The sequence below is a fragment of the Coenobita brevimanus genome, chromosome 79, assembly GCF_032717465.1.
Source record: "Coenobita brevimanus isolate Jiangsu-jjx chromosome 79, ASM3271746v2, whole genome shotgun sequence".
Lineage (NCBI taxonomy): Eukaryota > Metazoa > Arthropoda > Malacostraca > Decapoda > Coenobitidae > Coenobita > Coenobita brevimanus.
The window spans coordinates 32631844-32646878 of record NC_137032.1 but is presented as its reverse complement, the minus strand read 5'-3'; the positions used below and the strand labels follow the sequence as shown (position 1 = coordinate 32646878).

Here is a 15035-nt window from a genome sequence, read left to right as displayed (position 1 = left end):
GAGTCAGTTTCAGGTATGTAGAGTCAGTTTGTTTTCATTTGATGGAACCGGGTTACTTTTAAAATGTAAATACTAAGTTGTGGTTGCATCAGAATCAATGAGCCTTAGGTAAAAATAAGTCTCCTTGGTTACTAGTCAAATCAGCCCTCCAATCTGGCAACACCTGGCCATGTATCACCAGCCGATCCTACAATACTGGGAGAGGGATAAGGAAACCAGAAGAGATTTTTTATTATTATTATTATTTTTGTTATTATTATTATCATCAACATCATCATCATCATCATCATCGTCATCATTATTATTATTATTATTACTATTACTGTTATTATTATTATTTTTTTTTTATCTCAGAGTGCTCACCACGCGCCTCCACGCCTTGCTCCTGTACTCTGGCCCCATGACCCCCGGCCACTCCTCTGCGCCCACACCCACGCCCATGCTGGCTGTACAGATCAGGGATGGGCGGCCGCAGGTGCTGGTGGAGGGGGGGCTGGAACCAGTGAAGCTGGAGGTGAACACAACAGTCAGCGATGGAGACTGGCACACGCTGCACCTCAGGCTGGATGCGCAGGTCAGGCTTGGCAGTGGTACGGCTTTCCTTATTTGTCATTATTTTGCCTCTTTCATGTCTTCCATTTTTCACAGAGAGAGAGAGAGCACCTTCATTTCCTCCACCTCTTCATTTTCTTCCTCCACCTCCTTTCAGACAGGCACACAGAGACACGGTATTTTCCTCCCACCAAAAAATCAAAACTTCAAACATTTCAAAGCATTCATATCGACAAAGACCAAACTCTTCTCCCAGCTCTGCCCCGAAGGCGATTTATCTCAGTCCTCATGAAATACCTTCCCTGTATATAATCTGTGTATGTATTTTAGCACTGTACATTGTCAGGTATTCTCTCTCTTTTCTGTGTGTGTGTGTGTGTGTGTGTGTGTGTGTGTGTGTGTGTGTGTTTCCACATATCATTCTATATTTTATCTTCTTTTCAGTTTTTATCCATCTATGTGTGTTACTTTATCTGTATATTCGTACATATATATATAAATGTAATTTATAGCTTCTATTTATCTATCAGTCTATCTCAACCTGTTTTTTATATTTGTACAACAGTCTTTTGTAATGTAGACTTATTTTTGTCTGTCAGTCAGTATCTATCTATCTGTCTTCATCTGTCAGTCTAATTAAAACACTTCTTTTCTCCATAGGACATGCATCTATCGACCTATCTGTTTATCTATCCGTACATCTATTTCTCTATCCACGTATCTTTTCCACAGGGCGCAACTTTACTAGTGGACCTATGTGGACGTGGATGGGAACATGAAAACACCCACACCCACGACACCCACACCCACACCCACTGTCTGTCCCGGGCATGGTGGGGGAAGTGGTGGGGGATGGAGGGGTTGGTGGGGGCTGGTCCACTTCAGCTGGGGGGTTTGGCTCACACCCCACCAACCCCATCGGATTTTGGATGGCTGGGAGAGGCGCCTGTTGACACACCGCTGTATGGCTGTTTGTCACAACTCAGGCTCAGTGGGCAGGTAAGGGGATTGATGATGATGATGGTTATTATTATTATTATTGAAGGCACGGAGGTGGCTTTACATTGAGTGACAAGCCAAATGGTTTCCTGCAAGCCAAGGAACCATTTACAACAGTGGCTGGTAACCATATAACCAAACCATACGTGCTCCCTACGTGTCAAATGGGTTGGTGGAGGGTTAGTGCCCCTCCCTGTAAAACAAATAACTCAGAGTCAAATGGCCACCCCATACGGGATTATGGCGTCTGGCAATAGATAGATATAGATTATTATTATTATTATTATTATTATTATTATTGGGTGGAGGTTATGTGATCACCCATGTCTGTCTGTCTGTCTGTCCACAAAATATCTCAAAAAGTTACTGGTGAATTTTGATGAAATTTTCAGGAGAGGCAACCCATAGACCAAGGAATAGTTTACTAGATTTTGATGCGGTTATAAAAAGTCCTTCTACTTCCCTACCCTGTGAAGAGAGGTTGATGGACTTCAGGATGGGAGCAGCTTAAACTTGCAGTCCACTGGCTTCACAAATCAGATGAGCCTGAGGACACAGCAACAATAACAGCTTAAGATATTAATTTTTTTCTGTTTGGTTTTCTATAAACTGTCTTTACCTGTAGGGGTATGTCTTAATTTATCTGTCATTGTATCTGTCTGTCATTCTGTGCATTTATTTTTGCCTGTTTGTTTTTGTGTTTTGTGTGAGTGCATTCAAGTACTTGGGTAGTGTGATGAGTAAGGATGGAACTTTGGGGGATGAAGTGCGTGAAAGGGTACAGCAGGGAAGGAAGGTTGTTGGCACACTGAGAGCAGTGATGAGAAATAGGGAGGTGAGTATGGAAGTTAAGAAGTCACTGCATGATAGTATTGTGATCCCTACCCTGACTTATGGAAGCTAGGCATGGACCTTGCAAGAGGGGAACAAGTCAAGAGTGAGAGCAGTGGAAATGAGTTACTTGAGAGGAGCATGTGGAGTGACGTGGAGGGACAGGTTGACGAATGAAGAAGTGAAGGAACGCTGTGGGGTGGATGTGGATGTGGTTGAGAAGATTAGGAGAAATACACTGAGGTGGTTTGGACATGTGAAGAGAATGGAGAATGAAAGACTGACTAAGAGGGTGTATGTAGGTGAGGTGGAGGGAGGGAGAGGGAGAGGCAGACCGAGGATGAGGTGGAGGGATGGAGTTGAGAGGTATATGAGGGAGGGGGGGTGAGTTGGGGGGAGGGTAGTCAATTGGTGGGTGACAGAGCTACTTGGAGGCGTTTTGTCTGCGGCCACCCTTTGCGGGATTAGGGCGTCGGGCTATAGATAGATAGATAGATTGATAGTTTTTGTTGTTTTCGTTTTTAAAGGCTCCAACATGCTTGCATGTGTCGGCCTTGGTCACCTAATGGCGGCTGTCCACGCTGCACGATCCATTGCAGCCTCCCTGTTCAGTCCCTTAACCCTAAGGTCACACTTAATGACCTCGTCCCATGTCTTTCTCGGTCTACCCCTCATAACCCCACCCCCAATATTAACACTTCTCACCTTCTTCACCCAATTATCATCCCCCATCCTCTCCACATGTCCAAACCACCTCAATCTACCTCTCCTTATCACAACACCTATACACTCCAGTCCCATCCTACCTCTCAACTCTTCCATTGTAAACCCAGCCCCTCCAGGCCTTGGACGCAGGGACGCACTGCACATCCACCTAATCATTGTCATTTCTGTACTTCTGAGCCGGCGAATATCTTCATTTTTACAGTCTGTCTTTGTATAAACTGTCTTTATCTGTGTCTTCCTTTCTCTGTCAGTGTGCCTGTCCATCTTTCTGTGCATTTCTTTATGTCATTTTATTTTTATATATTTCCTTACCCATATAACTGTATACATCCATCTGTCCCACAGCTGATAGACTTGGGTGAACCAGCACACAGCCATGGAAGCTCACCAGGCTGTCCCTCACAGGAAGCAGCGTGCCCATCATCAGGCCTCAACTGTGGTTATAGGGGCAGGTGCATAGGCGGACTACGACACCCAGGTAAATATTAAACTTCATAGCAGGAGCCTTGCACTTCTTCCTTACATTGAAACTTATACAGGAGAGAGTATGTCAGTGAGGTGGAGGGGGAGACTGAGGATGAGATAGAGGGATGGGGTAGATGTATATGAGAGAGGGGAGTGTAAGTTGAGGGGAGGGCAGTGAAATGGCAGGGGACAGGTGATATGGAGGTGATTATTTTTGTGGCCACCCTTTATGAGATTAAAACTTTATGTTGTTGTAGGCTATTTAAGGAGTTTTTGTGAATATGAAGATGACAGAAGTAGCACAGAAGAGTAGAACTAGTATTTGTTACGCCATGGTGCCTCTGCATGACTGCCCCTCTTCAGCACCAGCACAGAAGAGAGTAGTTAGGTGTAATGCACAAAATAAACCACAACAGAGAAGGTGCCACAAAGCATCCTGGTAGTAGTAATAGCATTAGTAGTAGTAGTAGTTGAAGTAGTAGTAGTTAAAGTAGTAGTAGTTGTCGTTGCCATTGTTGTTTATAGCCCCAGGTTCATCTGTAATGTGAACCCAGTGGACTGCAGGCTGCAGTTGCTCCTCTCCTGCAGTCCATCATCTTCCTTTTGGAGGATAGGGAAGTAGAAGAAGGATATTTTTTATAACCTGGCAACTGAGCCAATCAGTTTTATCAGTGTCACCACATGAAGGCGACCTTCTCCAGGTGGTGTATATCTTCAAAATAATGCACTGAATAAATCATTAACAGGAAGGTGCTAAAGCCGCTTAAAGTGCTGAAATTTGGTCCCCAGAATGCGAGTGTGATTCTTTACAAAGTACCAGTAATACAAAGAATAAATCACTAATGAGAAGATGTTAAAGCCTCCTACAGTGATGAAATTCGGTCTCCAGAATGTGACTGTGATCCTGCGCAAAGTAATACAGAGAATAAATCACTTACAAGAAGGTGCTGAAGCCTCCTAAAGTGTTGAAATTTGGTCCCCAGAGTGTGAGTGTGATCCTGGGTGGGGCGGGATGGAGTGCAGGACCCCCACAACGCCCACCACGCTGATGGCCGGGTCCTACGTCAAGGTGGCCCTGTCCTTTGCACCCCCACCCAGCCTGCTGATGGTGCAGGTGCGAGTGAGGCTGAGGCATGCGGGAGCGTCGGGCCTGCTGCTGCATCTCTCGGCTCAGCATGATACGGCTGCCTTCAGTTTGTGTGTGAGTTGGAGGAGGATTCGTTTTTTCTTCTGTTTTGTCTTTATTTCTTCATCTTTTTCTGTTTCTTTTTCATCTTCATCCATTTCTTCTTCTTCATCCTTTTCTATTTCCATCTTCTTCTGTCTCTTCATCTTCATCATTTTCTATTTCTTTTTCATCTTTTTCTATTTCTTCTTCATCTTCTTCTGTTTCTTCTTCTTTTTCTTTACTATTATTCTTCTTCATCTGATTCCCATTGCTTGTTTTTGTTCCTCTTTTCTTGTTCTTTTTCTTCATTTCATTTTTCTTTTTCTTCTTCTTCTAGTCAGTATAAGAGAAATTCTGTCAATGTTTTTCTTTCAGTGGACCATACCTCATGCCCTTCTTCGTTGAGAAAAGAGGTCTGGATGATGATGATGATGATGATTACCCTTGTAAGTGTCATCATCATCATCATCATCATCATCATCAATCATTTTTACCATTACTGTCATCATCGCCATTGTTATTCTCAGTACTATAATCTCATCATTACCACATTATATCACTCTTGTGTATCTCTTTCTATAATATTAATTTATTCTTGCCCATACCTCCTTCCCCCTCTTCCTCCTCCGACCTCTCCTTTATCTTATGTTATTAGCTGTTTCTACGTTTTACTTACTTCCTCTCCCTCTTCCTCCTCTTTCCCTCCCTCAGTTATTTTGTTTCCTTGTTAGTATTTCCCTGCTATATTGTAATTCTCAACATTCTTTCTTACTTCCTTGAAGGAAGTAAGAAGGAAGTTCCTTGTATGCAGTCCCCCCCCTCTCTCTCTCTAACTGTATATATATATATATATATATATATATATATATATATATATATACATATACAGTAAATACAAGTACATGTATATATATACAATATATATATGATGTAGGGTCTAGATTCAGTAGAATGGAGATAACTAAGCATTTTCAAAAGCCTATAGAGTGGTGAACCCCAGGGTTTGGACCAACAAGCTTTGCAACTGTGAGCCAGTAGGCAGGGGATGGTATGCTAAGCACCCTTCCATAATATGCATACACACATACACATGTATTATAATATACTTTTATAACCATGTACACATTTCCAGATAACCATTTATATACACATACAGGTACTTCATCAACCAATTTTGCACCTCCCAGACCCCCTACACCCTCCCAGCATCATCCTACACACTCCTCCAACCAACAGCACCTTTCCTTGGCTTCTTCCAACCACTCCATCTCCCATCCACAGCTGCGGTCTGGAGTTCCCTGTGTGACATTCAAAGGCCGTGACCTGGAGACCCGCGTTGTGTGCGTTGAGAGTCGTGGTGTGAGTGACGGTGACTGGCACGACATCTTTGCCGAGCGACACGGTGACAGTCTGGTCATCTATGTGGACGACGGCGACGACTGGCGGCGGAATGAGAGCCTGGCGTCCCTGGAGGAGGTCAGGTCCTCCCCAGAGCTGCTTCATGTCGATAAACACGAAGGGGTGACGGTGGGAGGCAGGCTGGTGTTCAGAGGTTCGACTTTGGTGGATGTTGAGGATGACTTGCTGGATGGTGAGTAAAGGTTTCTTGATGCTTTGGTTCTCATTATTATTATTATTATTATTATTATTGTTATTATTATTGTTATTATTATGAATATTATTATTATTATAAATATTATTATTATTATTATGTGAAGAGAATGGAGAATGAAAGACTGACTAAGAGGGTGTATGTAGGTGAGGTGGAGGGAGGGAGAAGGAGAGGTAGACCGAGGATGAGGTGGAGGGATGGAGTTGAGAGGTATATGAGGGAGGGGGGGGGTGAGTTGGGGGGAGGGTAGTCAAATGGTGGGTGACAGAGCGACTTGGAGGCGTTTTGTCTGCGGCCACCCTTTGCGGGATTAGGGCGTCGGGCTATAGATAGATAGATAGATAGATTATTATTATTATTTATTATTATTATTTTACTATTCTTCCACTCCTCCTCCTCCTCCCTACTTCTTTTTCATTTTCTGACTACATCTTCCCTTTGCCTCCACCTCCTCCTCCTCCTCCTCCTCCTCCTCCTCCTTCCTCTTCTCCATCTCCTTTCCATCCTACAGCTTCCCTCATTCTTTATAATGGATAATAAACTAAAAACAGAGAGAGAGAGAAGGAATGCTAGGAATTATAATAAACTTTGAGGGACATGAACAAAGAGAAGGAAGAAGATGAAGGAGAAGGAGAATGGGTGAAGAATGGGAGACAATTAGTAACCTGAGTGAAGAAAAAGGAGGTGGAGGAAATGAAGGTGCTCTCTCTCTCTCTCTCTCTCTCTCTCTCTCTCACTATCAGTCTTACATCTATTCTATCTATCCACCATTTTCTTCCCATGTCTGTCAGTTAATATGTCTCTCTGCCTATATCTATCTGTCTTCCTTTTTATCTTTCTGTCTATCTGTCCATCTGTCTATCTGTCTCTACCTATAGCTATCAGTATGTGTGTCCCTACCTATCTATCTATCTATAAATATACTTAAGCCTGTCTGTCTATCTATCTACATTTATCTATCTGTCTGTCTATTTTCAAAACTAGAGAGAGTGTGAAAATAAAGAAAGGAGAGAAAATTGACAGCCTTGGAGGGGGAAGAAGAAGAAGACCGAGAAGGAATATACTGGGCAATTTAAAAAGTGAGGTGTGTCAATAGGAGCCAGGAAATTGAAAGAGAGAGAGAGAGAGAGAGAGAGGAATCTAAAAGGAAAAGCTTGGCAGGAATTCTCTCTCTCTGTCTCTCTCTCTCTCACACACACACACACCATCAGGTTAATTAAATCATCCACACCTGTACTAGTATTTAAGTCTTAACATTTTTTCCCTGGTAAATGCCTCTCTTTTGTACTGTTTATACCTGTTCACTTTAACTAGGTGTAAAGTTGCCATTTTTCTGTCTGAATGCTAGGCTGGAATGAGAAATTAAGTGTAGAATATGGTGCTAGTCAAGATGAAGTGCTGTGGGAATGATGTAGGTGGTGGCAATCATCATCCACTCACTTGATTTAGCACTGCCTACTTCTTCCTCCACCTTTATCATTCTTTTTCTGTGTCTGCCCTCCTCTCTTTTTATTACTCTTCTTTCCACATCTGGTGGATTTACATTGAGTGACTTGCCCAAGGGATTCCTTTAAGCCAGGAAACCATTTATAATCCTGGGTGGTAACCATATAACCAAATAATTGGGTGATGTGGAGCCTACTATGGTGCCCTTGTTAACTAGGTGGAGAGGTGCAAATGCAGCATCCATCTGGGAACCAAACCGTCACACTCTTCCCTGTACCGTGCCACACTGCAAGGGAACATCAGTTCATTGGTCAGGATGGCCCTGTAGGGGCAGTTGCTTGCCTGTGATTGATGGGTCTGCTTAGCCAGACAGACTGGAGTTGTTGAACAACAGCAAATACTGTATTGTAGTTTTCTGCCATTCAGCTACAGGAAATAAACTGCAAATTGATAAATTTCGCTTTATTAAAAAAAAAAAAAAAAAAAAAAAAAAAAAAAAACTATAAAGTCTAGAATATGGAGCTGGTCAGAAGTGCAGTCCAAAGAGCACAGTGCAGAGCCTTACTAGTGATGTGTTCTGCCATTCAGCTGCTGGAAGAAAGCTACAAATGGATGAACATTTCTGCCAAGTTAAGATGATTGAACTATAGTATGGGCATCATTGTCAGAAGTTAGGAGTTCGATTATGAAAGATTAAATTATAAGTTAGTGGAAGTGTGGCCTATTTTCCATTTGTATTCTGATGTGAACTCTGACCTTATGTAAAAAAAAAAATAATAATAATCTAACACCCTGTTACTAACTTAATAAATCAAACTTTGTTTTAAATTCTAATCTTGTTTACCTTAATCTTACCTAACCAGATCAGCTCAGAATTGACTCAAACCTAACTAACCTAATTAAGTGAAATCAAATCCAACCTAACTTAACCATATCTGACCTAACCTAACCAAATCTGATTTTTAGCCTGACCTAACCTAACCAGACCAAACCAAATTAAATATACTCAGACCTGACCTAATCATTTTAACTTCTTTGGTCTGATGACTTGTATTTTGCTGTAACTAGACTGTTTTGTTCACCTTAGGATAGACTTTTCTAACTGAGAGGCTTAGATGTAGCCCTCAGTAACCCCTTCAGTACTATACATCCTCTGAAGTTGAATTATTTGTCTATAGAGAAGGAAAACAAAGATCAGAAAAGAATGTGTTATTGGACCGAAGAGGTTATATGTCTGGAAAGAGAGAGAGAGAGAGAGAGAGAGAGAGGCATCACTGGACTACTCTTACCTAACGTAACCTAATCTCAACATACCCTGACCTGAACTGCCACACCCTGCAGCGTGTATTGATGACCTGCGTGTGTCCGGGCGCCCCCTGCCTCTACCTCCTGCAGCCAACGGAACCAGCTGGGGCCAGGCCACCTTTGCACGACACCTTCAGGGGGAGTGCGCTGCCTCTCATACCTGCACCAATTACACCTGCCCTGCCCCTCTTACCTGTACTGCATCTTGGGGTCAGCCACAGTGTAGGTGAGTTGGGACCCTTTCAACTCTGGAGATGCCATTTTCCTCTTATTGGTCCTCTTGAAGATGTAATTTTCCTTTGCTTGCTACAGATGATTTTTCCAAGCCTGGGGGAGATTTCTCAACTGAGTGGGTTAACATTATTTGACTGTAGGGCTCTCCTAAGCTGAAGAAAATTCCCTGTAATAGCGAGAATAGGATAAACATCACCACTGCACCACCTGCAGAGGGAGTTCACTGCTATTCACACCTGTAGTAATTAACCTTGTCTCACCCCTTTCACCTGTACTGCTTGTTGGATGCAGCGTTTTGTAGGTGAGTCTGGGCAGTATTCTTGGGTAGCATCTGGGGGAAGATACAAGGACATTGAGGAGTGTGTCAGTGCTTTGATCTTGGTCAACAATTTCTACACCACCAATACTGAACAGCCATTGGTCTTTATGATGATAGTATCTCTTCTCATTTCACGTCAACCCCTCCCTCATCTTATCGTTTTATTCCTTTCAGCTGTGATCGAAGACAGGTGGCATCTGAATGATGCTGCATGGACCTGGACAAATGAATGTGGTCACCCTCTCTAAATGGGGACACTGTTCCTAGGCAACCTTTTCTTCTAGTAATTTTATTCTTTCTTATTATTATTTTACACTCTGCAGTTGTGGTCTAGGGCAGATGGAATCCAGGCAAAGGTGCAAGAAGCTGGATGAGTGTGTGTGTGATAATCCTGTCTGTTTGGGGACACTTGTTCTGAGGCAACCAGGTATTTTTCTTCTAATTCAATTCATTCTTATTCCAGCTGTGGTCCAGGACAGGTGGCATCTGGGCGAAGCTGCAAAGACCTGGATGAATGCATATGGTCACCGTGCCTACATGGGGGATCCTGCCACAACCTTCGTCCAGGGTACCTGTGTGTGTGTGGCCCGGGGTACACTGGCCAGCACTGCCAATGGTACACGTTCACCCCACCACCCCCAGCATCACTGACTGCACCTGCTGCCATCGCTGCCATCACTGCCTCACTCATACTCCTCAGTAAGTCACACAGCAAATTTTTATTGTTGCTCTTGTGGCCCCAGGCTCACCTGGATGTGAACCTTGTGGACTGCAGGCTGAAGTTGCCCTGTTCCTGCAGTCCACAATCTTCCTTTCTGCAGATAGGGAGGAAATTAGGGGATTTTTGTACATGTATAGCCAGGCACCAGAGCCAGTCAATTGTATTGGTGCATCTCAGCACCACACAGCAAATGATAAGATTTTTAATTCTGAATCACAAGTATATAGACAGTCCTTGTAAGTCAGGGATGTTTTCCAAATTATTGCCATTTTTCATACATTTGGTACTGTAATGGGTAACTGGCAAATCAGCTTCATAGATGGCAGTGGAAATTTAATGGGCTTTTTTTCAGTACAGTATTATACTGTGGACTTAACATCAAAAAATCCAAATTAGAGCAAGGTTTACCCTTCTTTCAGTCTCTACAAGATCTGTTGATGAGTTACTTAACCTCCATAACTAATCATTCTCATTGTTATCATCATCATCATCATCAGTCATCATAACCTTTTATTTTTGTCCTTACTGTACTCTCCATCTGCTTTGTCTTCCTCATGTGGTCGCTTCACTTGCAGTTGTGGCGCTGTTGTTAACCTTCCGCTACCACCGCCACCGCTCCTCCCTGCCCCTGAGAGAGAAAGAGGGAAGGAAGACATTCATGGAGGCTGGAGAAGGAGGAGGGAGAGAGGGGAGAGGAGGAAGAGGAGGAGGGGCTATGAGGGAGCATGACACAGAGGAGACTTTGTTGGAATGCCTAAGGTTTAGACTGCCTGGATCTGCTTCTAGAGAGAAAGGTAAATGTAATAATAATGATGATGATGATGACGACGATGACGACAACGATAACGACGATGACAATGACTGTGATGGTGACGATGATGACAGTGACAGATAATGATGATAAAACAGTTAAAAGTTAATTGTACATTAGGAATTGAAATAATGTAATCTTCTTTCTGTCTCTCTTTGCCAGCAAAGCAGAATTCTGGAAGCTTTGGCAGTGTGGAGTGTAGTGGAGAAACCAACAGAGGAGCAGCAAAAGAAGAGGAGTCATCACTGCAAGGGGAATCAGCATTGCAGAAGGGCATGGCACCGCAAGAAGGATCAGTGCTACAAAAGGGAGAGGCATTGGAGAAGAAACCAACATTGCAAAAAGACTCAACAGGATCAGTATTGGAAGAGGGAGAAGCACTGCCAGGAGGCATTGAAGTGCAGGGTTGTGATGATAAAGATGCCCGTGGACCCGATCTGGCCCGGGATGACCTGAGAGCATATGCGTACGAGGGCGATGGGTCATCCTCAGGTTCTCTGACCTCGACTATATCAGGTAGGTAATGTGGTGGGCAGGTGCTGGAGAGGAACACCTTCACTTGGTGGCATTGATATAACTGACTGACTGCTCTTTTGGTTATACAAGTGTCCCTTAACTCCCTCCCCATCTCTGGAAAGGAGTATGGTGGATGGCAGGAAAAAGGAAGCTTGAATCTGCAGTCCGCCAAGTTCACATTCAGAGTAGCTTAGGATATAACAGCAATAATAATAATAATAATAATAATAATGATAATAATAATAGTAATGGAAATCTTAGTTGGTGACAGAAGCATCACAGACTATACTGTATGTTGTCCAATGGAATGTGAATTGTTTGAAAAGAGTGTATGAATGGGTGTTATATTTATTCTTGTAGGTGTAGGTGAGCTAGTTGTGAATGTGGGTGTGCAAGATGAGTGAGTTGTGAGTGTGGAAGATGAGTTAGTTGTGAGTGTGCAAGATGAGTTAGTTGTGAGTGTGGGTGTGCAAGATGAGTTAGTTGTGAATGTGGGTGTGCAAGATGAGTGAGTTGTGAGTGTGGAAGATGAGTTAGTTGTGAGTATGCAAGATGAGTGAGTTGTGAGTGTGGGTGTGCAAGATGAGTGAGTTGTGAGTGTGGAAGATGAGTTAGTTGTGAGTGTGCAAGATGAGTGAGTTGTGAGTGTGGGTGTGCAAGATGAGTGAGTTGTGAGTGTGGAAGATGAGTTAGTTGTGAGTATGCAAGATGAGTGAGTTGTGAGTGTGGGTGTGCAAGATGAGTGAGTTGTGAGTGTGGAAGATGAGTTAGTTGTGAGTGTGCAAGATGAGTGAGTTGTGAGTGTGGGTGTGCAAGAATGGGAGAGCTGTATCATTTTCATTTTTCAGAGAACAGTAAGTCTCCCGTAGTTGAAGAAAGTTTGAATATAAGTTTTTTTTGTGAGGATAAATAATGGAACCAAGATTTCCCACGTTTGGAAAGAGTTATGTTTTCTTTTTTAATTTGTGTTGGTCTCACTATTTTTATTAGTTTTATTGTCAGGTTCTTGGCTTTGTTTTTATAGGCAATTGAATTTGTGATTTAAGAAACCATTTTTTATTCTGTTTCTGGTTTAGAGCTGCAGTGTTGTAGCTTTAACAGTATATTTGACTCTTATTGGTATTCTGTTACAATGTTTCATCATCATCATCATCTTTTTTGTATATTTGACTCTTACTGATATTTTGTTACATTGTTTCATCATCATCATCGTTTTTGTCTTTGTCCCCGTCTTTGTCATTAGTCATCATGATTGTCATCGTCATTGTCATTCTCATTCTCATTGTCTGTTTTACGTCTGTTATCCATATAGCATTGACCAGACAGGTTCTTCTACAGTAAAAGCACTCCTTTATCTTATTCTGTCTCTTGCCAGCCAGACTCTGCACACACCACCTCATCCCATGTCTTCCTTGGTCTACCTCTCCATTGACAACTGTTGTTATTTTATTTTATTTTTTATGGTTTATTTCAGAGTTCCTGCTAATAATTATATAATTCTTTTACTTATTTTTGTGTATATTTATTTTGTTATTCATTCTCAACCCCATTGCCTTGAGGGGCCTTTCCCAAGGAAAATGGGGTTCTCTGTTAGTCACAAAGATGAAATATAAAAGACAGAAAAAGATAAGAGAGAATGGGAAGAGTACGTTAAAACTGTTAGCAGCCAAGACATCCTCCGAAGCAGAATTAAATCATCTGGCAGTGGCAGGAAGGAAATTGTAAAAAAGAAAAAGAGAGAAGAAAAGGGTCTTCATCATCCAGAAGTTAAGTTCTCTTATATTTTGTTCTTTTATAGTTCTCTCTCTCTCTCTCTCTCTCTCTCTCTCTCTCTTTAATAAGTTGACTCAGTTATGTTACTCTTAAGATTTTCCCCCAACTGTATTGTTTTAAAGATTTTTTTATTTTTTTATTTGCTCATAATTATTTTTCATATGATTTTTGGTTTCCGGTGTTTTCTCATGCTTTTGGGGGTTGTCAAGATCATTTAAATTTTTTTTATAACTTTTCATTTGGTTGTGTTATGATTAGCACTTATAATTTTGACTGCATTATTTCTGTTGAGATTTGTGGATATTCAGATCATAAGTAAATATTCTGATTTAATTTAACCAGCAGCTCACTCGTCCTTATTATTTTGCTTCATTAATCCTTCCCTTTGTGTATCATACAACTTGATTGCTCATGCCATATTGACCTTGCCTTTACAGAGCTCAAGGTGGAAATCAGCGCAAGAGAGGAGGAGGAAGATGAGAAAAACACAACATCAGGGAATGGCAGAAGCCCAACCATATCCATCGTTCCAGAATTCTTGGAGGTCGTGGATTTGCTCAAGAATCTTCCGGAAGCCACGAGCAAACCTCTTACCTCGGCCTCAAAGAAAAATCTCACATCGCCCTCTTCAAAAAAATCTCCAACATCTCCAACTTCTAACAGAATTCTAACAACAGCTACTAGTAAAGCTTCTAGTGCATCTGTAGCAGCTCCCCCCAAACTGCCTGTATCTAGTATAGTGACTCTTACACCAGGGGACCCATCCAAGTCACTGAATTTTATGACTCGGTTAGCCCACATCTCCCCCAAAAAGACACCAAAGGAGAGGAACAAGAAAGAGGTGATGACTTTAGGGGGTACAAGGAAGAGCAGTGTGGTGACGATAGCAGGAGATGGCGAGCTGTCAACCGTGTGCTGACATCACACTTAAAGTCATCATTAGTTTGTCATCATCTATCATACTTCCATTTTCATTATGTCATCATTGCATAATCATACTTTCATTCTTTGTTACTATTTCCAAAAAAAAGGAGTGCGTTGTCCACCATATGCTGACATCACACATAAAATCCTCATTGGTTTGTCATCATTTCTTCATACTTCCACTTTCCACACGTGTCATCATCTCATAATCATACTTTTTCTGTTAGTATCACACTTAATATTATTTTACGATTGTTGGAGATAGTGCGTTGTCTACCATGTACTGACATCACACTTAAAGTCTTCATTAGAGTGTCATCATCTGTCATCATACTTCCACACTCTTTATTTGTCATTATCTCATAATCATACTTTCACTCACTCCTAGTATCAAAGCAAATTTTTTACGATTGTTGGAGAAAGTGCGTTGTCTACCATATGCTTACACAACACTTAAACAATCTTCATTTGCTATCTCACTTACAACAACCACAGTACTACCACTGCTACTGCTACTACTTTTACTACTACTACTACTAGTACAGTACTACCACAACTGTTACTGCTGCTAGTACAGTACTACAATATTTACACAAACTTCATCATGTAAACATAACTCCTTCACTACGATTG

The 15035-nt window shown here is 42.0% G+C and overlaps 1 protein-coding gene across 1 annotated transcript in view; it reads left to right on the top strand.

Moving 5' to 3' along the window:
* The window catches only part of LOC145409087 (putative neural-cadherin 2), a 36315-nt gene extending 21918 nt beyond the window's left edge, over nucleotides 1-14397 (top strand). The window contains exons 16-25 of the mRNA XM_080279632.1: nucleotides 355-574; nucleotides 1285-1551; nucleotides 3454-3586; nucleotides 4557-4774; nucleotides 6023-6332; nucleotides 9141-9330; nucleotides 10121-10356; nucleotides 10954-11172; nucleotides 11352-11705; nucleotides 13916-14397. Of these exons, the coding sequence (XP_080135758.1) occupies nucleotides 355-574; nucleotides 1285-1551; nucleotides 3454-3586; nucleotides 4557-4774; nucleotides 6023-6332; nucleotides 9141-9330; nucleotides 10121-10356; nucleotides 10954-11172; nucleotides 11352-11705; nucleotides 13916-14397 (2629 nt within the window). The remainder of the gene's footprint in view (nucleotides 1-354; nucleotides 575-1284; nucleotides 1552-3453; nucleotides 3587-4556; nucleotides 4775-6022; nucleotides 6333-9140; nucleotides 9331-10120; nucleotides 10357-10953; nucleotides 11173-11351; nucleotides 11706-13915) is intronic.
* The last annotated feature ends 638 nt before the right edge of the window (nucleotides 14398-15035 follow it).